Raw genomic sequence first — 25,509 nt, 5'->3', positions numbered from 1 at the left:
AGCATTCAGCTTGGCTACAATGTTACTGAGATGCTGACCATGTGATGTCATTTTTCTGGTTGGTCCAAACAGTGCCACTACACTTGCTACTGAGTATGTATACTACAAAAGTAGAAGGGTCTTTTAGAGTCAGATGACGGCTAAGGCCAATTGGCCTCTTGTTATCCTAAAATGTTGTCATTAATATCTTGGTATAAACCAGTGTGTTTCATTAATGCAGGCATTCTATGATTTTGTGTTTTTGTGTTATTTTGTGTTGTTTTGTGTTATATGGGCTATCCCTAGTGGAAGTACAGTAATTGAGTTTTCAACTTAATTGGCTGGAAAAAAAATAAAAGGTTTCTCTGCAGAACTCTAGATCCATGCAGGATTTAGCTAGCGGACATTAACTGAACTTAATACAGTCAAAGAGACAATAAATGGAGCCATCTCCCATTGTCAGTGGCTTAATGGTTAAACATTAGTATCCTGGAACTATATTCCCTTTTATAATGATTTTTTTTTTAAGATTTCCAAAGCAAGGAGGATTATTTTGAAAGTACATTTGTACGATGTTTTCAGAACTGTTCACAGAATTGTTTTTTTTTAGGTTAAGGAGGAGAAGATAGAAATCTGATGCAATTAAAATCTTTTCCTTTTCTGTGCAATGATCGAGGATATGTAGTTGTATAAGTGATAATTCACAGATCCCCTGACACACGGGATCACTTTCCTTCCCCTATCACAAGTGCGGGTGACAATTGTAGTATGGCTATCACTAATCATCTTCTTATTCACTTATTGAGATCTGTCTGATCCTTTACTTTGGTACCTGGAGATTATTGCCAAAATTCTAGATGACTTCATTTTCTAAAACTGTGCACATGACGCAAAAAATAGATGTACACTAGGGAATGATTAAATGTTCACTCCCTCAACAGGTTTAAGATTGAAAAAGATTGTATCTACTGGGCGACATGAAAGTCACTATACATCAGCAGCATTTGTGAAACGTTCGGCGTTCTAGATTTATTTTAAGCTCTTTCAACTATATCTTATTTCAACACAGAAGTAAGCTAGAATTTAACATTACAGCTTAAAGCCACACTTGAAATACTCTCTGATTCCACGGAATTGACAACACCCAGGTATCCTTTGATTCCACGGAATTGACAACACCCAGGTATCCTTTGAAGACGAATTGTTCTGGTACTGATTTTCAAGAGAAAATGTCTTGACTAATCAAAGATAAAGTTTGCTTCTTGAAAACTGCAAAACTTAGAGGCCCTGAATTAGATAGCTTTGTTGACTTAACATTATACTGTAAATGGCCTGAAGTCTGTCTCGACTATATTTCTGTGTTGTTAATTAATATTTGTAAGTGTTAATGTTGCGGCGCTACTGTAATGTGAATTAATGGTTAAAGTTTTGGTGCCATATTCGGCTCAGTCAGTTATGTATTATGATTAATTGTTTAGTCTATAATAGTAATTAGAGCTGTGTATCGCAAGAAGGGCATATTGCGATACAGGGGTCACGATACGATACAATTATCACGATATATGAGAAGCTGATGACCTATCAGATATCTGGTGTTTCATTGTACAGAAGTCATGTTTTGTTTGTGGTATTTCCGGAATATTTGAGTCCTTGTCTACATTTCTTACAATAAACATACGTTTTGTCTATTTCCCACAAAGCGTTCTTGAATTTAGATAATTTGGATTTTAAAGAACTCCAACAGGCAGTTTTATAAGCTGCTCGAACAGCCTTGTCAGCCATGTTGTTTACTACAAAATGTAAGCTATCGTTGGTCAAGGGAGATAACTACAAATTTTCAAGTATCGCAATACAAATCAAGTATAGACAATGCATTGATGCTCCACTCTGCGATTCAATACATTAATGTATTGGTGAATCATTACAGCACTAATAGTAATGTTTGTATATTATGAAATTACTGTGGTGTTAAAAACTTACAATAGTATTGCTTGTATGTAAAATAGTTATGTTTGTATATTATGAAATTACAGTGGAGGTTACTTTCAATAGTAATGTTTGGATATTGTGAAATTACTGTGGAGTTTACCTACAATAGAAATGTTTGGATATATTGTTAAGTTTCTGTGGGGTTTACTTACAATAGAAATGTTTGGATATTGTGAAGTTTCTGTGGGGTTAGGGTTCTGTCTGAAGTCCATTGTTTTATTGTGATTGATATGTTCCTTGTCTGTCTCTGAGTATTCTCAGTACATTAGTAGACATTACAGACTTGGATGTATTGATGTATCCATCACTGATTGGCAAGCCAAATGATTTTGGTGTATTATGAATGGTTGGAGCTTCATTAGATGAAGTGAAATAACATATTAGCACAATCGTTTTCTCCTATCTGGTAAAATGTCCTTTGTCTGTTGCTAAATAAAGACATATACTTGTTCCTAAAGAAATACAGAATCATTTGTGAATGGATCTGTCTAGAATTCAGACACTGGGTTGAGAGGAGTGGTTGGTGTGTTAAAGTTTGACATATTAAGAACTGGAATCATTTAGCTGCTCTGCAGTTCAATATTTGCTAGTAACTCTTCTGTAAGATTTTCTGTACTGTTTTCAATGATTTTTTTCCAGCTTTGCCATCATAATTTAATTGAAACACAGTAAGATATGGGTGTTGTAAGAATGATTTGAAGCTCGGAGACAGAGTTCAACGACAGGTTATTGAATTAGGACTGGCATTATTGAATTAGAATTGACAACACCAGCAAGGTAACATGGTACTTGTATCTATACACTGCTACTGGTATAAGTAGGTTTAGGTCACAATTCAGTCACCAGTAGGTCACCAATAGGTCACCAGTAGGTCACCAGTAGGTCACCAGTAGGTCACCAGTAGGTCACCGGTAGGTCACCAGTAGGTCACCAGTAGGTCACCAGTAGGTCACCGGTAGGTCACTAGCTATAGGTGTCATGTTGGTCATCAGTATGTCACTTGCTATAGGTGACATGTCAGCCATCAGTAGGTCACCAGCTATAGGTGACATGTCAGTCACCAGTAGATCACCAGCTATAGATGTCATGTCAGTCACCAGTAGGTCACCAGCTACAGGTGACAGGTCAGCCATCAGTAGGTCACCAGCTATAGGTGTCATGTCAGTCACCAGTAGGTCACCAGCTACAGGTGACAGGTCAGCCATCAGTAGGTCACCATCTATAGTTGTCATGTCAATCATCAGTAGATCACCAGCTATAGATGTCATGTCAGTCACCAGTAGGTCACCAGCTACAGGTGACAGGTCAGCCATCAGTAGGTCACCAGCTATAGGTGTCATGTCAATCATCAGTAGGTCACCATCTACAGGTGACAAGTCAGTCATCAGTAGGTCACCAGCTATAGGTGTCATGTCAGTCACCAGTAGGTCACCAGCTATAGATGTCATGTCAGATACCAGTAGGTCACCAGCTACAGGTGACATGTCAGTCATCAGTAGGTCACCAACTACAGGTGACATGTCAGCCATCAGTAGGTCACCAACTGCAGGTGACATGTCAGATACCAGTAGGTCACCAGCTACAGGTGACAGGTCAGATACCTTGAGTAGGTCACTAGCTACAGGTGACAGTTCAGATACGAGTAGGTCACTAGCTACAGGTGACAGGTCAGATACCAGTAGGTCACTAGCTACAAGTGTCATGTTGGTCATCAGTAGGTCACCAGCTATAGGTGACAGGTCAGTCATCAGTAGGTCACCAGCTATAGGTGACAGGTCAGATACCAGTAGGTCACCAGCTATAGGTGTCATGTTGGTCATCAGTAGGTCACCAGCTATAGGGTGACAGGTCAGTCATCAGTAGGTCACCAGCTATTACATGTACAACCAATTTGAGTTATACAAGATTTATTATACTGTATTGATTCCCCCCCCCCCATTTTGTATTATAAATGTATAATGAATTATTCAGTATAACACAATTGCTGTCAGTGTTATTTATAGCTTTCAAAATGAAACTTAAATTGCATTCGTAGAAAATATTTTTCCTATGTGGAATTCTTTTCTAGGTAGGGAGGAAGTGATAATTGTTAACCTGTGTCAGAATTCTATGTTTATGTTCAGCCATTAAATATTTAACATGCATATATAGATGAACACTGTGCAGTATATCATTATGATTTTGAGGTTTTGAATAATAACCATCGTGTAGATATATTGATGGTGGTGGTGGATGGTGGTGCCCAGAGACTTTTCAATTTGAAGATTTTGGTTAGATTGAAAATCTATTCAATTGTACATCAAAACCTACAAAAAGACAAGATACACATTCTTGCTAGATATCCTGAAAAAACATTACTTCCCTTTGCAAAATACTACACCACTATATCCATTCAATGGCAGACTTCTTTGATGGTGAAAATTTCTTATCAGAGAACCTCTATAAATACTGTTTATGAATCGGAGTTAAGTCTGCATGCTTGTTTGTTCATCTAGGTATTTCATGATAATTGCATAGGTTTAAATATGTTTAGATACAGAGCAAGTGTTTAAACTTTGGATTGGTTTGACACATTCTATAAGATTGTTATGCATGCACTGGTCACTGTTTATCATAATGAAATAATATCAACTGTCTAAAAACAGCCTACAGAATGAAATAATATGTCACACAGGTAAACTACTTAATACTTGATATATTTTGTTGTTAATTAAGATTTAACCTTGGTTAGATTTATGTAATAAAAATTTGTAATTTGAAAACTGTTTATATATTAACAGAGCCAGAGGTCATGGGTTGAGAAGACCTTTCACAAGCGGGAGTGCTGCAAGTTCATCGCCAGCCTGCGTGACCCGGGCAAGTAAGTGTTACAACTTTTTCTAGGAGGTACAATATCTATTTTCGATTAATTCTTCACTTTACCTTCAAATGGCTTACAGCTAGGACATTGATGGTGTTACAATATAACACTGGATGACGTTAAAGGCATATTCTGGAAAAGTTAGGATAGAAAATTGTACAAAAGCATTTTTGTTCTTAGGAAATTTTATGCCTCAATTTACCATATAAACAAACATACAATATTTAACTTGAAGAAATTCTATTATAGCTGTAGATCCATTTACAAACATTCATGTGGCCTTGATTGCATCACAACACTGAAGTAAAATACTTGTGTACATTGACAAGCAGGATGAAACAATGAAAGTGTCATCCTAGCAGATCAGCCTACACGCTGTGTATTTATCCAATACTTCGCATAACATCTATGATCCAGTGACCCTTCTGTTCCAGATATCGCAATGTGCTATATTAAGGCATAATTTCATATTGACCAGGGATATTTCCACTGATTTTGCTTGTCCAAACTGACCACAGGAAAGATTGTTTGATGCTGACAATAGTTTTAAAAGTTCTATTATTAAGAGTTCTTAAATGGTACAGAACACAGAGAAACTTGTGCAGTATATCCTTTTAAAGGTTGTACAACTTTGATGAGGTTATAGCCAGGTCACACAACCTTAATGCGGTTATAGCTAGGACACATACCTTGATGAGGTTATAGCTAGGTCACATGACCTTTGTGAGGTTATACCAAGGTTACACACCTTGATGAGGTTATAGGTAGATCATATGACCTTTGTGAGTTTACAGCTAGGTCACATGACCTTAATGAGTTTACAGCTTGGTCACATTACCTTGTGAGGTTATACCAAAGTTACATACCTTGATGAGGTTATAGGTAGGTCACATGACCTTTGTGAGGTTATACCAAGGTTACATACCTTGATGAGGTTATAGGTAGGTCACATGACCTTTGTGAGGTTATACCAAGGTTACATACCTTGATGAGGTTATAGGTAGGCCACATGACCTTTGTGAGGTTATACCAAGGTTACATACCTTGATGAGGTTATAGGTAGGTCACATTACCTTGATGAGTTTACTGCTAGGTCACATGACCTTAATGAGGTTATAGCCCAGTACAAACTTGAGGGGAACTTTGGAATTCAGGTGGAACTTACAAATACCTTAATCTCTTATATTGAACTTGGATATAAAGGGATTTAAGTGGACAGTCTCATAACCACTTAAAACCAGCTTGATGAGGTTGAAGGTCATGCAAGATTGATAATTTTAAATAAATTTGATTAGATAAAAGATCGTACAACTTTAATGAGATAAAATGTCATACAACATTGATGAGGTTACATAATATTTATGAGAGTAAAGGCCATATAATTTTGATGAAGAAACAGGTCACATCACCTTGAATCTATGATGAGGCTACATGGTCATTAACTGATTTTGACACACATGTTCACAGGTGCTGCTGTGGGCGTAACAAAGACTGGCATGATATACTACCAAACATTTACAGTCCATCCCCTGTTAACGAGAAATGGCATCCCTACGGTCACACAGAATCATGTCCTACTAATGCATATGGCACCATTGAGTTCCAGGGCGCACCACATCCCAGCAAAGCACAGGTAACACTGCAGTAACCATTCTATTTTCAACCAACCTGGCTGATCTTCTATCATTTCCTCTCTTTTGAATCAAGTTTGTCCAGAATTAATTCTAGTTAACAGACTTACTTAACTTCATAGAGTGAAGAGGCTATCTGGTTGTCGAAGTAAAACTTTGCTTTCTAGTTGATAAAAGTAATTTAAAAGCTGGTTAATGAAAAAGAATATTTAACTGTTTAGATTTGTTGACAAGAATGAGAATTAATGTAAGTCTTAATTAAGGTGACCTTGCAAGTGTTGAGTGTTAACTGATATTGATAGAGTTGTTGTATACTACGAGAAAATCTTCTACAATGGAAATTAATTTCAAATTGGTTTTTTTTCTGTCTCTGTTATTGAGCTATATAGTTTATCGGTACCTATGGTCATTATAAATGAAATAAAATTCTGTGCAACATTCTATAACATCATTACCTCATTATGCTATGGTTACTTTCCAACAAAAGCGATATGCGACACAAATTTTCTATATGTGCTATAAAAGCCTGATCGTAATTCGCTCAGCTAGTAGTGATTTCAATATTGGTTGTAATAAAGCTGGGGCACTGTCACAAGCCTACCCAATTAGACAGAGAAGCTTATCGTCTGTGTATTTTGGTAATAGGGAGGCTGATCAGCTTATCCAGCATGTTAGCTGTCAGTCAGTCTGATTGCCGACTAACGGAATGTATGCTACAACAGTGTAGTATTGACACCTGAAATTGATAACGACAGTCATATCACATTGATATCAGTTTATAGACGGTCCATTACACCAATATACCGCTACCTCACAAGCTGTCCTTGGCTTTCATTTATATATGCTAGGCTGTTAGCAATATTACTCTTTCTTGGATTAATATTAAATTAAATAGCTGTAAGTTCTGGGAAACCATGACTACTTGCTTAACCTACATTTGTCAAGTTGTGAATCTGAGTACCTGATCTAGGATGGTAGAATGTCATGTATTGAAATTATGTATTTTTCATATTTTTAAAGAGTTAATACCCTTTGTTTCCCATGTGTAATGTATGTTACTACCTGGCCTAGGAAGACACTAGGGCATTTCTTACTGTAATAAGGTCTTGTTTCCTATCATATATAGTACTATATTGCTATATGCTCTTTTCTACACCATCACTGTGTAACTGTCTACTACAGTTGACTGATTTTGTATGCAGTTACCTCTTGTGATAGCATGGCATTGGTTACTGATATTGCATTTCTTTCACAACTTTTTACAGAGTTATAGCCCTTGGTTCGTTTTGGCACTTAAGTCTGTAGTGGATGGGAACATAAGTTACTCACAATGGTTAAGGTTGTTGTTTAAATGGTTCAGTATGCCATGTTTAAAGGTTGATGTACCATACTAACTGTAAATCTGCTGGTGCCTGTTGTAGTGGATCATGATTTATATCAACCTTTCCAGTTGCATTGCTTTAATTGTTCTCAAGCTAGGCTTTAATGTTTCGTTCTGCTCCCATTGTATTTTTCTGTCGACTTAAAATTAAATTTAATCCTTGTGTCTTAATGCAGCATTTTTTTTTTTAACTCTTAATTTATTTTCAAACATTTTTCAGAATTAATACCAGCCTGTCATTGTTTGAGTCTTGAAAAGATTGCAGACATCATCAATTAATTTACAGCAAAATGTACTTTAGAATCTTATGTTCAAGCTTAATGCTTTAAATAAATGTTACTGTACTTCCATCACAGCTTCTCAATGCTTTATTGGATAACATTGTATAGGTCGTTATCTTCAAGGGGTTCAGTTTCTAGCTATTTTTAGCCCACCATCATCAGATGGTGGGCTATTCAAATCGCCCTGCGTCCGTGGTCCGTGGTCCGTCCGTCCGTCCGTCCGTCCCTCCGTCCGTCCGTCCGTCCGTCCCTCCGTCCGTCCGTCCGTCCCTCCGTCCGTCCGTAAACAATTCTTGTTATCGCTAATCCTCAGAAAGTACTGAAGGGATCTTTCTCAAATTTCATATGTAGGTTCCCCTTGGTGCCTAGTTATGCATATTGCATTTTGAGACCAATCGGAAAACAACATGGCCGACAGGCAGCCATCTTGGATTTTGACAATTGAAGTTTGTTATCGCTATTTCTCAGAAAGTACTGAAGAGATCTTTCTCAAATTTCATATGTAGGTTCCCCTTTGTGCCTTGTTATGCATATTGCATTTTGAGACAAATCAGAAAACAACATGGCCGACAGGCAGCCATCTTTGATTTTGACAATTGAAGTTTGTTATTGCTATTTTTCAGAAAGTAATGAAGGGATCTTTCTCAAATTTCATATGTAGGTTCCTCTTGGTGCTTAGTTATGCATATTGCATTTTGAGACAAATCAGAAAACAACATGGCCGACAGGCAGCCATCTTGGATTTTGACAATTGAAGTTTGTTATCGCTATTTCTCAGAAAGTACTGAAGGGATCTCTCAAATTTCATATTTAGGTTCCACTTGGTGCCTAGTTATGCATATTGCATTTTGAGACCAATCGGAAAACAACATGGCCGACAGGCAGCCATCTTGGATTTTGACAATTGAAGTTTGTTATCTCTATTTCTCAGAAAGTGCTGAAGGGATCTTTCTCAAATTTCATATGTAGGTTCCTCTTGGTGCCTTGTTATGCATATTGCATTTTGAGACCAATCGGAAAACAACATGGCCGACAGGCAGCCATCTTGGATTTTGACAATTAGGTTTGTTATCGCTATTTCTCAGAAAGTGATGAAGGGATCTTTCTCAAATTTCATACGTAGGTTCCTCTTGTTGCCTAGTTACGCATATTGCATTTTGAGACCAATCGGAAAACAACCTGGCCGACAGGCAGCCATCTTGGATTTGGACAATTGAAGTTTGTTATCGCTATTTCTCAGAAAGTAATGAAGGGATCTTTCTCAAATTTCATATGCAGGTTCCCTTTGGTGCCTAGTTATGCATATTGCATTTTGAAACTAATCAGAAAACAACATGGCCGACAGGCAGCCATCTTTGATTTTGACAATTGAAGTTTGTTATCGCTATTTCTCAGAAAGCACTCAAGGGATCTTTCTCAAATTTCATATGTATGTTCCCCTCAGTGCCTAGTTTTGCATATTGGGACCAATCCAAAAACAACATGGTCGACAGACAGCCATTATCGCTAAATCTTAAATTTTATATATAGCTTCCCCTTGTTTGAAAAGTACTAGCTATAGAGGGCTGTTTCTGAATTTACACAGATAAGTAAGACTTAGAAGAAGGGAAAAGTAGAGAAAAGATCAATCTGACATGGAACCTATGAAGATCATTCAATTGTGGGCGCCAAGATCCCTCTGGGATCTCTTGTTGAGGGTAGAATTAAAAATGTAAGAATTACATCGAACAGTTAACTGGCCTGTCTTACCCTATCATAAAGCTATATATGTCATGAGCATTGTAAGGCACTTGTTTAATAACACTATTGTTGCATCATAATAATGGATGATGCCACAATAAATATGTGATATGCCACAGAGAAAAAAAAAAGAAAAAAAAAGCATATTGTCCGAGGCTGTTGAATTTTTTTTGTCGTACATAGAAATAAATTTGTGAAAGTTTTCTGTCCACTCATATAAGTCCCTCTGTATTAATGAGAATATCATGGTCCCTGTCTTAAAGGGGCATTCCTTCGTTCGGACAACAGAAACGTGCAAAATATATATTGATATAATCTATGCTCGAATGATGATTATGTGAGTTTTTGTGCCTACCAGTAATGAAAGTAACGCAAAAATGTACAGAAAAATGACGTTTTGTACGCAAATACCATCTGTCTCTGCGGTAATTAATTGTACTTCGGGTAAAATTGAGAATTATTATGATTTGATACTTGAATCACTTTGCTATTTGGGAAAAATACATATTTCCCATTAAGTTTTATTTTGGCGGCATACACTTTATTCTAATGAAGGAATGTTCCTTTAATTTCTGCTAAAAATACATATAGATTTTGCTTAAATCATTTTGTAAATCCAAGAACATTTGAAAAAATAACAACTTTATATTATAAGTATATATAGTGACCTTGTAACTTTTACAGTATGTACGGTTGAGCAGCTTTGACACCAAGCCAGAGCAGGTCCTACAGTTACTACAGAAACACTGGGCCCTCGACTTTCCTAAACTTCTCATCACAGTACATGGTGGTATTCTCAACTTTGATCTCCAGCCAAAACTGAAGCGAGTGTTTAGGAAGGGACTACTGAAGGCAGCTAAAACCACAGGGGCATGGATCATAACTGGGGGTACTAACACAGGTAAGGCTGGCATATATTGGTAGTAAACATGTGTTTGTACAACTGAGGTGTCCACTAGCAGTGTCATCAATAAATTTAGCCTACAAATGTTACATATCAGCAATGTCAATAATAACCAAAGCCCTGAGTGCACTAGTGGACAATGACATTTTGATTTCAGTGATTGTGTTTAAGTATGTGCATTATAAATTGTTCAATGGTCAATTCAATTCAATTTATTTCCAAATGCTACATAGCATTTAGCATTCGAAGATATATACATATATATAACAATTCATGCATACAAAATGGCGTAGAACATAGCCGAATTAATTCTGACTAATACGTACTGAACCACACAAAAATTATAAAATACAAGTGACATGTCTGTAGTATGCTAATTACACTATGTTAACTTGCAAATTTTGCCATTATTAATATTATTGACACACAGGAATTGGATAAGTTTATACATTGACGATTTGCGCCAGTAAAATGGTTTGATGTATTTTTTTTCTTAAATCATGAAAACTTTTGTATACTAGAATAAAATGATCCTCATCTTCATTATCTTATTAGGGCCCCGCATCGAAGATGGGGTGCCCTATAGTAATCAGGTTGTCCGTCTGTCCGTCCGTCCGTCTGTCTGTCCGTCTGTCCGTTTTTTTTCTTTTGCGCCAAATTATTGACAAGAGTTGGAGGATTTCGGTGAAAATTGGTACATAGTGGTATTTAGGGAAGCCAAACACAATGGTACCACTTACGAAACCGTCTGTTGCCATGGTAACAAATGGAGGTTTCTGATTGGTTGAAATTTCGATATTGTTCAATTTCGGTGAAAATTGGTACATAGTGGTATTTAGGGAAGCCAAACACAATGGTACCACTTATGAAACCGTCTGTTGCCATGGTAACAAATGGAGGTTTCTGATTGGTTGAAATTTCTATACTGTTTGATTTCGGTGAAAATTATTACATTTACTTGTCAACAAGTAATTTACACCTGCGCAAGTCCCATGAGGAACATCACCTAATGTAACAAACAAAAATGTCGCGATTTTTTTCACGCACTTTCTCCCTCATTTTGGATGTGGAATGAGGAAGATCTCCCTCATTGGAGGTTTCAGAGGTTGACATGTATGTTATTGGGTTGGGTGTCCTGCTGGTAGTCTTCAGCAGTATACTTCAGTGAGATAGCACTATAAAGTCGACGTCCGATTCGTGCTTTTACAAATATCACAAATATATCAGTCTCCCAAAGCACTTGCACACAACATGCATGCATCTCACACAGAAGGGACCGAGATGATTAAACTTATCCGGAGCCTGCTGTGATTGATTCCTACTCTAAGATTAGGGTCTGATGTGGAGAATTAGACTCACTGATCAGGCTGTCTCACCCTTAATCAATAGGCATGTTAAGTGAGGAGATTTGAAAATCAATTTTTGGAGCAAATACAAATTCTATTTTTGGCTAAAAGCTAACCCAGTATATCGGCTATTGAATTAAAAAACAAATCTTGAAGTACAAGATGTTTAGCGACAAGGTTTATCGTGAAATATCACACAAGAAAAAAGTAGGATCCCATGGAATTAGTTAAGGTGGTTACTTAGGAGCGTCATGTGTTAGGTATGCTGAAATAATCAGAAATGTGTGATTTTTTAAACAAATAAATCGAAATTCTTGTGATAAAAGCACCATTTGGTGGTGAAGGAAAGATGTGGTGTGATTGATGTATACAGTTTTAATGATTGATTGCTTGGTTACATTTTTTTGCCTATCTCACCATCTATGGTATGTGTATCAAATTGACATTCTTTTAAATGTTTAATGTTGTATGCATTCAGATAAAACAATTCCTCAATTTGCTCTGTGTTGTAGGTGTAACAAGACATGTTGGAGACACAATAAGTGACAGGACAACAAAGTTAAAAAATAAAGTCGTGGCCATCGGGATAGCACCCTGGGGCATCGTAGAAAACAAGGAGGACCTCATTGGCAAAGATGTAAGTTGTTTCTATTGCTCAAACACTCAGATGTGTTAACACAAGGGTGTCATAGTATCGTGATGCTCATTCATGTGACAAAAACAGACTTTCATAGTATGTCACCAGTGAAATGTCCAAACACTGTGACAAAGATGTTGGTTAGAGATTGTTTTATTATTGACTGTACTGTTGCCAAATATTGGGACCTTTAGACAGAAAATCAGGATTGATGGTTCATATGCTCTAACTCACTATACAGATCATTTCCTAAGTGGTGGACACTTGTATCCACAGTTTGAAGTGATGCTGTTTGTGTGAACAATCAAGACCTATCATTGATTATATTTGATGTCCGGAAACAGACACTCAGACCGATTGACTGCTGTACTTACTGACCAAATAGTCTCTTGTTGGGTAGATAGAACACTAGGAAATCTAGACTGATTGTATGATAGGCAGGCTCATTCTGTATTGTTTATTACAAAGTTCAGATACATTTTTGCTGAACTTCTTTGTATGACAGAGTTAGAACACTTTCTGTACTGCATAGGATTTAATTTGGATATAGGTTTTGCTATTTGTGTCTTATTTTGTGTCATATTGTTATAGTGGAGCTGGAGGGATAGGGTTTTGCTATTTGTGTAGTAGTGAGTCAGGGGTTTTGTTGTGTTGTATAGTTGGAGTGGGAGGAAGGGATTGAGGTTTTACTCTTTGTGTTGTATAGTTGGAGTGGAAGGGGATGGAAGTTTTGCTATTTGTGTTGTATAGTTGGAGTGGAGCTAGATGAAGGTTTGGCTATTTGTGTTGTATAGTTGTAGTGGAGCTGGATGGAAGTTTTGCTATTTGTGTTGTATAGTTGGAGTGGAAGGGGATGGAGGTTTTGCTATTTGTGTTGTATGGTTGGAGTTGAAGGGGATGGAAGTTTTGGTATTTGTGTTGTATAGTTGGAGTTGAAGGGGATGGAAGTTTTGCTATTTGTGTTGTATAGTTGGAATGGAAGGAGATGGAAGTTTTGCTATTTGTGTTGTATAGTTGGAGTGGAAGGAGATGGAAGTTTTGCTATTTGTGTTGTATAGTTGGTGTGGAAGGGGATGGAAGTTTTGCTATTTGTGTTGTAAAGTTGGAGTGAAAGGGGATGGAGGTTTTGCTATTTGTGTTGTATAGTTGGAGTTGAGCTGGATGGAAGTTTTGCTATTTGTGTTGTATAGTTGTAGTGGAAGGAGATGGATGTTTTGCTATTTGTGTTGTATAGTTGGAGTGGAAGGGGATGGAGGTTTTGCTATTTGTGTTGTATAGTTGTAGTGGAAGGGGAAAAAAGTTTTGCTATTTGTGTTGTATAGTTGGAGTAGAAGGGGATGGAGGTTTTGCTATTTGTGTTGTATAGTTGTAGTGGAAGGGGAAAAAAGTTTTGCTATTTGTGTTGTATAGTTTGAATGGAGCTGGATGGAAGTTTTGCTATTTGTGTTGTATAGTTGGAGTGGAGCTGGATGGAAGTTTTGCTATTTGTGTTGTATAGTTGGATTGGAGCTGGATGGAAGTTTTGCTATTTGTGTTGTATAGTTGGAGTAGAGCTGGATGGAAGTTTTGCTATTTGTGTTGTATAGTTGTAGTGGAGCTGGATGGAAGTTTTGCTATTTGTGTTGTATAGTTGGAGTGGAGCTGGATGGAAGTTTTGCTATTTGTGTTGTATAGTTGGAGTGGAAGGGGATGGAAGTTTTGCTATTTGTGTTGTATAGTTGGAGTGGAGCTGGATAGAAGTTTTGCTATTTGTGTTGTATAGTTGGAGTGGAAGGGGATGGAAGTTTTGCTATTTGTGTTGTATAGTTGGAGTGGAGCTGGATGAAGGTTTGGCTATTTGTGTTGTATAGTTGTAGTGGAGCTGGATGGAAGTTTAGCTATTTGTGTTGTATAGTTGGAGTGGAAGGGGATGGAGATTTTGATATTTGTGTTGTATAGTTGTAGTGGAAGGGGGTGGAAGTTTTGGTATTTGTGTTGTATAGTTGGAGTTGAAGGGGATGGAAGTTTTGGTATTTGTGTTGTATAGTTGGAATGGAAGGAGATGGAAGTTTTGCTATTTGTGTTGTATAGTTGGTGTGGAAGGGGATGGAAGTTTTGCTATTTGTGTTGTAAAGTTGGAGTGAAAGGGGATGGAGGTTTTGCTATTTGTGTTGTATAGTTGGAGTTGAGCTGGATGGAAGTTTTGCTATTTGTGTTGTATAGTTGGAGTGGAAGGAGATGGATGTTTTGCTATTTGTGTTGTATAGTTGGAGTAGAAGGGGATGGAGGTTTTGCTATTTGTGTTGTATAGTTGTAGTGGAAGGGGAAAAAAGTTTTGCTATATGTGTTGTATAGTTTGAATGGAGCTGGATGGGAGTTTTGCTATTTGTGTTGTATAGTTGGAGTGGAGCTGGATGGAAGTTTTGCTATTTGTGTTGTATAGTTGGATTGGAGCTGGATGGAAGTTTTGCTATTTGTGTTGTATAGTTGGAGTAGAGCTGGATGGAAGTTTTGCTATTTGTGTTGTATAGTTGTAGTGGAGCTGGATGGAAGTTTTGCTATTTGTGTTGTATAGTTGGAGTGGAGCTGGATGGAAGTTTTGCTATTTGTGTTATATAGTTGGAGTGGAAGGGGATGGAAGTTTTGCTATTTGTGTTGTATAGTTGGAGTGGAGCTGGATAGAAGTTTTGCTATTTGTGTTGTATAGTTGGAGTGGAAGGGGATGGAAGTTTTGCTATTTGTGTTGTATAGTTGGAGTGGAGCTGGATGGAGGTTTTGCTATTTGTGTTGTATAGTTGGAGTGGAAGGAGATGGAGGTTTTGCTATTTTTAGCTCACCTGCCCAAAGGGCAAGTGAGCTTATGCCGTGGTGCGGCGTCCGTCGTCCGTCCGTCCGTCTGTCCGGCCGTCCGGCCGTCCGGCGTCAACTTTTTCATTCAAACAACTTCTTCTCAAATTAATAACCAAAAGGCCCAGGGACTTGATATTGGGCATGTAGTATGCTGGGGTGAAGGGCTACAAAGTTTGTTCAAATAAATGACCTTGGCCTTCATTCAAAGTCACATGGGTCAAATAGGCTATAATCTTCAAACGACTTCTTCTCAATAACCAAGAGGCCCAGGGACTTGACATTGGGCCTGTAGCATGCTGGGGTGAAGGGCTACAAAGTTTGTTCAAATAAATGACATTGGCCTTCATTCAAGGTCACATGGGTCAAATAGGCTATAATCTTCAAACAACTTCTTCTCAATAACCAAGAGGCCCAGGGAATTGATATTGGGCCTGTAGCATGCTGGGGTGAAGGGCTACAAAGTTTGTTCAAATAAATGACATTGACCTTCATTCAAGGTCACATGGGTCAAATAGGCTATAATCTTCAAACGACTTCTTCTAAATAACCAAGAGGCCCAGGGACTTGATATTGGGCCTGTAGCATGCTGGGGTGAAGGGCTACAAAGTTTGTTCAAATAAATGACATTGACCTTCATTCAAGGTCACATGGGTCGAATAGGCTATAATCTTCAAACAACTTCTTCTAAATAACCAAGAGGCCCAGGGACCTGATATTGGGCCTGTAGCATGCTGGGGTGAAGGGCTACAAAGTTTGTTCAAATAAATGACCTTGACCTTCATTCAAGGTCACATGGTTCAAATAGGCTATAATCTTCAAACGACTTCTTCTCAATAACCAAGAGGCCCAAGGACTTGATATTGGGCCTGTAGCATGCTGGGGTGAAGGGCTACCAATTTTGTTCAAATAAATGACCTTGACCTACATTCAAGGTAACAGGGTTGAAATCGGCTTAAATCTGTAAATAATAATTCTGCGATAGCCAAGAGCCTCCAAGACCTGATATTAGGCCAATAGAATGCTGGAATGAAGGACTAGAAAATTTTTAATATGAATAAAACTAGCTTACAATGATATTTGAATAAAGAGGTAATCAACATAGTATCTTTAGAAATGACCTCAATCAACTTCAAAGTTGCTGTAGAGCCAGGTGAGCGATACAGGCCCATTGGGCCTCTTGTTGTTGTATAGTTGTAGTGGAGCTGGATGGAGGTTTTGCTATTTGTGTAGTATAGTTGGAGTGGAAGGGATGGAAGTTTGCTATTTGTGTTGTATAGTTGGAGTTGAGCTGGATGGAAGTTTTGCTATTTGTGTTGTATAGTTGGAGTAGAAGGGGATGGAAGTTTTGCTATTTGTGTTGTATAGTTGGAATGGAAGTTTTGCTATTTGTGTTGTATAGTTTTAATGGAGCTGGATGGAAGTTTTGCTATTTGTGTTGTATAGTTGGAGTGGAAGGGGATGAAAGTTTTGTTATTTGTGTTGTATAGTTGGAGTGGAAGGGGATGGAGGTTTGGCTATTTGTGTTGTATAGTTGGAGTGGAAGGAGATGGACGTTTTGTTATTTGTGTTGTATAGTTGGAGTGAAAGGGGATGGAGGTTTTGCTATTTGTGTTGTATAGTTGGAGTAGAAGGGGATGGAAGTTTTGCTATTTGTGTTGTATAGTTGGAGTGGAAGGAGATGGAAGTTTTGCTATTTGTGTTGTATAGTTGGAGTGAAAGGGGATGGAGGTTTTGCTATTTGTGTTGTATAGTTGGAGTAGAAGGGGATGGAAGTTTTGCTATTTGTGTTGTATAGTTGGAATGGAAGTTTTGCTATTTGTGTTGTATAGTTGGAGTGGAAGGGGATGGAAGTTTTGCTATTTGTGTTGTATAGTTGGAGTGGAAGGGGATGGAGGTTTTGCTATTTGTGTTGTATAGTTGGAGTGTTGCTGGATGGAAATTTTGCTATTTGTGTTGTATAGTTGGAGTGGAAGGGGATGGAAGTTTTGCTATTTGTGTTGTATAGTTGGAATGGAAGTTTTGCTATTTGTGTTGTATAGTTGGAGTGGAAGGGGATGGAAGTTTTGCTATTTGTGATGTAAAGTTTGAGTGGAAGGGGATGAAGGTTTTGCTATTTGCGTTGTATAGTTTGAGTGGAGCTGGATGGAAATTTTGCTATTTGTGTTGTATAGTTGGAGTGGAAGGGGATGGAAGTTTTGCTATTTGTGTTGAATAGTTGGAGTGGAGCTGGATGGAAGTTTGGCTATTTGTGTTGTATAGTTGGAGTTGAGCTGGATGGAAGTTTTGCTATTTGTGTTGTATAGTTGGAGTGCAAGGGGATGGAAGTTTTGCTATTTGTGTTCTATTTTGTAGCATACGGATTGAATGCTTGTATACCCATGTCATGGAAAATAGATGAATGAATGTCTGATTCACATTATATCAAATGAATGTATATCTGTTGATGTGTATAGTTAGTATTTTGCAAATTTCACATTGAGAGAAGCATAAAAAATTCCAGTCTTACCCACTGTTGACAGGACAAAAAAAAAACCCTGAAAACCACAGCCTTCTCCAAACGATGGCAAATTCTACAATTTAAACTGTTTTTGTATGAGCTTAGCTGGGGCCGCGATGGCCGAGTAGTTAAGGTGTCCCGACACTTTTTCACTAGCCCTCCACCTCTGGGTTGTAAGTCGAAACCTATGTGGGGCAGTTGCCAGGTACTGACCATAGGCCAGTGGTTTTTCTCCGGGTACTCCGGCTTTCCTCCACCTCCAAATCCTGGCACGTCCTTAAATGAGCCTGGCTGTTAATAGGACGTTAAACAAAAACAAACCAAAGTATGACCTTAGCTGTTGATGTTCAAATTTAAACTCCAGCAGTCCTACATCTCACAAGATATATACTTACTAGTTCTTGCTCTACATTGTTAATGAATCAGAATTAAAATCAAAGTCTACTCTTTTGGTAAAGGTTGATAAAAAGGAATTTTTTAACTCGGAGTAAAAGATCTATCAGTGAAGAAGTCTCGTATAGATGAAATGTGGCTGGAGTGGGAGAAATAAGGCTGGCAGAGCTCAGCCAAATGAATTAAGATTGAAAATAAAGCTCTTCAGTTGATAAGGAAAGAATTTTAATAGAATTTGAAATGATTGATCTCTGTGGAAAAGAAAATATATTGAATGTGTAAAATTTTCTTATGAAACTAAAGTGCTTAATCATTCAACAAACTCAAATTGATTTTGCCACACTTGCATATGAGTAAATTACGAAAACAAATTTTGAGTAAATTACATGTACATGACAACAGAGACCGGCCCGTTTCTCAGCTTAACAAGAAACACAAATTGACACCGGTAGGGGGCATCAAACCATGCACCTGAGATCTTCACCTTAAGTTATGTGTCCGGTGTTCTAACCAAATGGGTCCTAGGGAAATTGGTACTTCAGGTTGGAGTAAGTTGTATTGTTATAGGTTATTGTTAAGTTGGAATCATTGTGTTTCAGAAAGTAGTACCATACCACTGTGTGTCATCACCTAAAACTAACTACGCAGTTTTGAACAGTAACCATTCCTACTTCCTCCTTGTCGACAACGGAACCGTGGGCAAATATGGCGGGGAGATCATCTTCAGGAAAAGACTTGAAAAGTATATCGCACAACAGAAAATATCCATAGGTATGTAGCTTATTTGAAAAGTACTGTGAAGCCTTACTTTACCGACACACTGTGGAACCCAGTCGATGTGTCTGATATGACTGTGTCAGTAAAGTCAGTGTCTGCAATGGCTTATTACTGTTGAAAAAATTGTGTAGTCAAAATTTATTTCATAAACATAGCTTATTTTGTTAGTAAGAAATGCTCATCAAAAAGCTCAACCTTTTCAAAGAAAAACTTTTTGCACTGACTTAATTAGTTTTTAGAATTTTTTTTTTCTGTTTTTTTTTTTTTCACACAGTTGCAAAACAAGTTATTTTAGAATATGTATTTCAGTCAAGGGAATGCCAAACATCACTGTTTTTTGTTGTCATGACAACCATGCTGAAGCAGATATTGGCCTCTTATTGGTTGAAATTTAGATACTGCAGTATTTCAACTAAATTTGATGTTTAGGGGAATTAGGGATACAGAATTAATATTGGCCTCTGATTAGCTGATACTTAATGTTGTTTGAAAAGTGTGCTGAGGATATTGAATAAAATCGTTCAAGGAGATTAATATTTGGGACTGCATGGATGGGTTGGTTGCTATTGAAATAAGATGTTTGATCTGTATTTATAGAGAATACATGGTCAGTATCTTCAAATTTAAGCTGTATTTTGGCGAGGGTAAAGATTTGATTGAAAGGACCGAAGTGGCAAAGGTGTTTCTGATCCAAGATTTTGGTGTTGTCTCAAAATATGTTAGCAAGCAACTGAAGGACATTCAGCTGGATGGTAATTTGTTGCTATATTCAACTTTTCAACAAATGCAATTTATGAAAATTGTCCTTGTCTTGTAGTCTACATAAGGCTTGCCGCTTTTGTCTTTCTGTCCTGAGCCAAAAATACAGCTTATATGATAAGACGCTGACCATGTATTCTTTTTATCCTGCAACAGTTATCAAAAATAATCATTTTGAAGTGAAACAGTATCAACAATGATCCAAATATGTTCGCCTTTTAAACGCTGTTTCACTTTGAAGTAGGTCAATCAAATTGACGCACATGCTTAGATTCCAAAATACATCTGTTTTCCTTCACTGTCGTATACAGCAAAAATATATATGGTGGGTGTATTCCGATAATACAGTGGCAGTTGCAGGATAAAGCCAAGTATAGGCGCTATAAGCTTCTTGGATTTGGACAATTGAAATTAGTTATTATCACTATTTGTCAAAGTTCACCTTAAGGTTCCCTTTGGTTCTTACTTGTGCCCATTCCATTGGGAGTCTGATTGGGAAAACAGAATGCCTGACAGGTGGCCATCTTGGATTCTGACATGTTATGGATGTATTTTTCATAAAGTTCTTCTGAGATTTTTCTTAGACTTCCTATTTAGGTTCCCCACATTACGCTTCCTCAGACAGAGAGGAAGAGAGGAAAGAAAGGAATCAGTCTTTCATATGAATTATATATGTCTTTTGGATCAAATCATCGCTGCTATTTCAATTCATAATGACTACTCGCCTAGTCGAAATCATGATCTGTGCGATTGGGGGCCATGCCAGAAGTTTTCAGGGACTGCAGGTGCATCATCCAGATATCTTAGAATTAGATTTGCACAAACAAATTGTAAAGGGCCTTTCATGGAAGCATTCCAGCTGAAACTACTTGTAATCTCATTAATTCTGTCAAATTCAAGGAAAAAATTTGGAGCTTTTTTTTAAAGTTGTAGATTTCATGTATTACCACATTAAATATTGATGCATAAAATTTAATTACAAATATTTGCTGTTAACTTCTCAATATTTTTTTTTCTTTCCAAAGTTTTCCCAATCAAAATAAGGCAAAAGTTGTCAGCCAAAATTGATGGCTATTAAGTCGAGCTTGATATTAAAAATTGTGGAAAGGTCTAAATCACGAGCATTGCCATGAAAATACATGTCAGTGAGCCTAAATTTAATGCAAATCTCTGAATGAACAAATAGTTTTAACGATTATTTTGAACTGAACCATTTAAAGCCAGGTGGTCTGAGTGGAGAGGTTTGACTGTAAATTTGGTGGCCATCATTCCTCCACCAATTAACGCTTTCTAGAAAAGACTACTTAATTCAGCAAGAATGTACACCAGATTGTTTACTTTATAATGATGTACACTATAAAAACAGGGGACTAGGCTTTTCCCTGTCCGTCGTGTTGGCAGTTTGTCAGTGCTCTTTCGGCTTTGTTCCTTTAGGGTTTTATTTTATCAAACTTCACACAATGACAAAGGAACGTAGTATCTTGGACAAGTTTGAGTTTCAGGGTTTTTGGGTCAAGATCAATTACACTGTTTTAGTGGAGGCCAGTAGGGGACATGTATTGCTTTAACAAAACCCAGTATGCTTGTTATATTTGTTAGGGAAAACATTCTGTCTGTGATCCGTTTATCAACACATGGTCATGTGCAGTTTTGCTTTCAATCATGCATTGTTCCTCAGAATTCAACCTGTTAAGACATGATTTTGTGCAATTTGTGTTCTAAATATAGAGAGAAGGAAGTTCCATATTGGCATTGTTCGATGGCTGTTTATTTCAGTGTCTGCACACTAAATTAGTACAGAGACAACTTGGCAGTCAGCAGTCAGCAGGAATCATAGGATAAACTGAAAGTCATATTCACCAGTATGGACTTTCAATTTACCATGTAAACACTAGTGGAGACAAAAGATCTGTTTAATATGTAAGTGACCAGATTGTAATGAAAAAAAAAAAAAGTATTTCCGTTATAATCACTTACATGGCACACAGGGGGGAAAAGGCCAGCCTTGTATTGATTGTTTGTTTTCTTGTATTCCATAATGAAAGTTTTCATTTTACCCTAATCAAAACGCAATAATTGGATATTAACAATTGCAAATGATATTCAGGTATAAACTGTCAAATTTGTGTGTTGATGACTAATCCAGTCATGAATATGAAAATTTAGGTATAAAGTGTCAAAGATAATCAGAACTGACAGGTATTGCTACTCGATCCATGCGATTAAATCCTTTTGAAATAAGGCAAATTTTAAACTCTACACTTTGATTTGCACAAATAAAACAAAAAATAAACCACTAGATTTAATTTTTTTTTATTTTAATGGTTTGTGTATATCCTACCTTGTCTGTCTGTTACAGATGTTTCTGATGTCACCTCATACACTGGTCAAATATGGGTATACCTCTGACACCCTGTGTTTCAGGGTTCCAAGGTCAAGGCCAAGGTTACAGTTGCTATATATAATTGGAAAATCAACTGATTCAGTGTCATCACTCTAGCTTCTTCATTTCTTAATAGATTTAGAATTAAATTGGTTGTTACTTTTTATAGAACACTGAAACTAATTTTACATAGCAGTGGAGGCATTGCGTGTTACAGATACTTTCTAGTCTAATCATCTCTTTCTTAAAACTTTAAACATTTTGTCATGGCATGTTGAATCAAAGATGTTCATAATTAAACAAGGAATCAACAGACCAAAGGTAAAGATAATTAGGTCAGAGGTCTAGGTCACTTGGTCAAAGGGCAATGTTACTTTTTGTAGCTTTTCACTGATGAACATTTCGTTATAACACTTTGAAGCAATGTTGGTCAGAAGTTAACAAAGAGCCAAAGGTCAAGATCATGCACTTATTCAAAAATCAAAGTCAAATTATGTATCATTTCATTGATAAAGATTTTGTTACGACATTATGAAGTAAAGTTGGTCAGAATTAAACAAGAAATCAACTAATTTAAAGGCAAGATCACTGGGTCACTTTCATGGCAAATTTTATATCTATTATATCTATTTAGTGATGAACATTTTGTTATGTTACTCTCAAATAAAGTTTGTCAGAACTAAACACAGAATCAACTGACCAAAATCTAAGGTTACAGGTCAGTGTCAAGTTTAGTATTTTTCACTGATAGTGACTTCCTCACTGTACAACATAGGGGAGTCCTGTCGCCTCCGTAGCAATTAGGATTAAGTGCTTTCTGAAGTGTCTATTTCTGAGCTTCTCAAGAAACACAAATCACCACGGCTAGGGAGTATTGAACCACTCACCTGGGATCTTCACCTGAGGCCATGTGGTCATCACTCTAAACAACTGAGCTATCTCAGCCCCTTACTGGATTAAAGGTCAAGGTCATTTGGGTCCAAAGGTCCAAGACAAATCGGATCTCTGACTATGACCCTGACTCTTGATGCTTCAGGTTTTGAAATACATTTACATTGCTTAAAATGTCATAGTCATTTGCATGCAGCAGTGGCGACACATAAAACATAGAAAAGTTAAGTAGAATTACTTAATGTATTCATGAACTTACTTGTAATATGCTTAGTAATATATGAGATGTTTGTTGTAGCAAGAATGATTTATAATGTAGAATATATAAAAATTCAATTAGGAATTAATTAAAAATTCAATTAGGAATTAATTAAAATTTTAAACAGACATCATCAAAAGTTTTTATAATTGAAAGTTAAGTTTCAAAGCAATAATTGTCTACTTGATTTCCCATGCAACTTAATTCATGACCGATGCATGAAAGCACATCACCATTATTTATGTCCATGTCATATTTTTGAAATAATAATCTTGTATTAAAATGTCACCTGCTTTGATTATATCCATTATAATTAGTAACAATTATGTTTTGACACAGAACCTCAAGGCAACTGTAGTGTGGTTATTGTTGTGGAAGAAATGTTGGTGTTAGATGTATTCAAGTATTAGATGTCTTTCTTGACTGAAGTTTTAGCAATGGCTGTGGAATGCTGATTTTAGATATAAGTGTTTCTGAAATAAAGACAGATAATTATTTAGATTTAGCTAAATTGTATGAGATGAACACACACAAATATGAAGTAGTACTATTATCTCCCTTTGATGATGAAACCCTTATATATTTATACCCATAAGAAATTCAATTTCATGTGTTGAAAATTGGTAGGTAATACAATAATAATGAGTTGACAGAAAACTTTAATCGTCAATATCTCCTTGATTACGATTATGAGTGAAAACAGAATGTAAGGTAAAAACAGCAACACTAGAGCAACACTTGACTGTTTCCACAAAGTGATTTGTTTGTAGTGTCTTGGTACTACTGATGCTTTAGTATGATTGTAGACTTCTGTTTAAGATACGTAGAAACAAATCATAGATGATGACCTGCTTTATCACCCAGTAACCCCGAACTGTTTTCTGCACAAATTATTATGCTTTCCGCGTAACTAATCAATGACATACGTATATATATACTCATGTTGATGAGTTTTTTTTTGTGACGTTGGAAAGTCACCTATTTGAGTCAGTTGATAAAAATGGCCCTCACCTGTTGCATACCGATTTAAGACTCGTATTGTTTAATTGGCAACCAGGAAGTGAAATCTCTGATCGTTTCTATATCTTAGACTTAAACTAAAAGTAGAACACTTTCGATTGGTAATACAATGTAAAGCGATATATGCAGTATATTGATATACAATGTGAGGTGAGCTTTGTACTGATGAGAGTACTGTTTTATATTGATATATACAATGTGAGGTGAGCTTTGTACCGATGACAGTACTCGTGTATATTGATATATGCAATGTGAGGTGAGCTTTGTACCGATGACAGTACTCGTGTATATTGATATATACAATGTGAGATGAGCTTTGTACCGATGACAGTACTCTTGTATATTGATATACAATGTGAGGCGAGCTTTAATTGTACCGATGACAGTACTCTTGTATATTGATATTCTACTTGTTTTACTCCTTTTTGTCAATCCCTTGTGTACATAAATATTGTTGACACCATTCCAGTTAGATAGACCAGACACATCCCATCCCATGTCATTATTTTCAAACCCCAGTTTCATCCATAGTCCTTAATTTGAAAATAATTCTTAAACTTAAAAAAAATTTCATAGGAAACAGAATTTTTAAAAAAGTTTGTTAATGAAGAATTTTCCTTTATTTCCCATAAAGCTTTCCTACAGAGCTGTAAATGAAACCAAGTCTTGTTACATTTATCTGGAATATGTCATCACTGCACAGTTATCTCCCTTTAAATATTGTAATCTAGTCGTGTTAGATGTACATTGGAATCTGCTGTTACTTCTCAGTCACCTCCCTTTTAAGATTGTAACCAAGTCATACTAGATGAAATTAAAAGTTTCAGTCATTGGTTAATTATCTCCCTTTAAAAATTGTAGCCTACTCATACTAGATGCACATTAAAATCATCAATCATTACTTTGTTACCTCCCTTTAGAGAATGAAGGTTCGTCATGCTAGATGTACATTG

The 25,509-nt window shown here is 36.8% G+C and overlaps 1 protein-coding gene across 1 annotated transcript in view; it reads left to right on the top strand.

Annotated features, from left to right (window-relative positions):
* The window catches only part of LOC117334667 (transient receptor potential cation channel subfamily M member 3-like), a gene marked incomplete at its 5' end in the record, with an annotated part of 177,653 nt that overhangs the window by 68,851 nt on the left and 83,293 nt on the right, over positions 1–25,509 (top strand). The window contains 5 exon segments of the mRNA XM_033894419.1: positions 4,749–4,828; positions 6,296–6,461; positions 10,546–10,762; positions 12,624–12,748; positions 19,067–19,238. Of these exon segments, the coding sequence (XP_033750310.1) occupies positions 4,749–4,828; positions 6,296–6,461; positions 10,546–10,762; positions 12,624–12,748; positions 19,067–19,238 (760 nt within the window).

Source organism: Pecten maximus, chromosome 9, assembly GCF_902652985.1.
Source record: "Pecten maximus chromosome 9, xPecMax1.1, whole genome shotgun sequence".
Classification (NCBI taxonomy): Eukaryota; Metazoa; Mollusca; class Bivalvia; order Pectinida; family Pectinidae; genus Pecten; species Pecten maximus.
The sequence above is the reverse complement of the archived record's forward strand: the minus strand, read 5'-3'. Positions and strand labels throughout refer to the sequence as shown.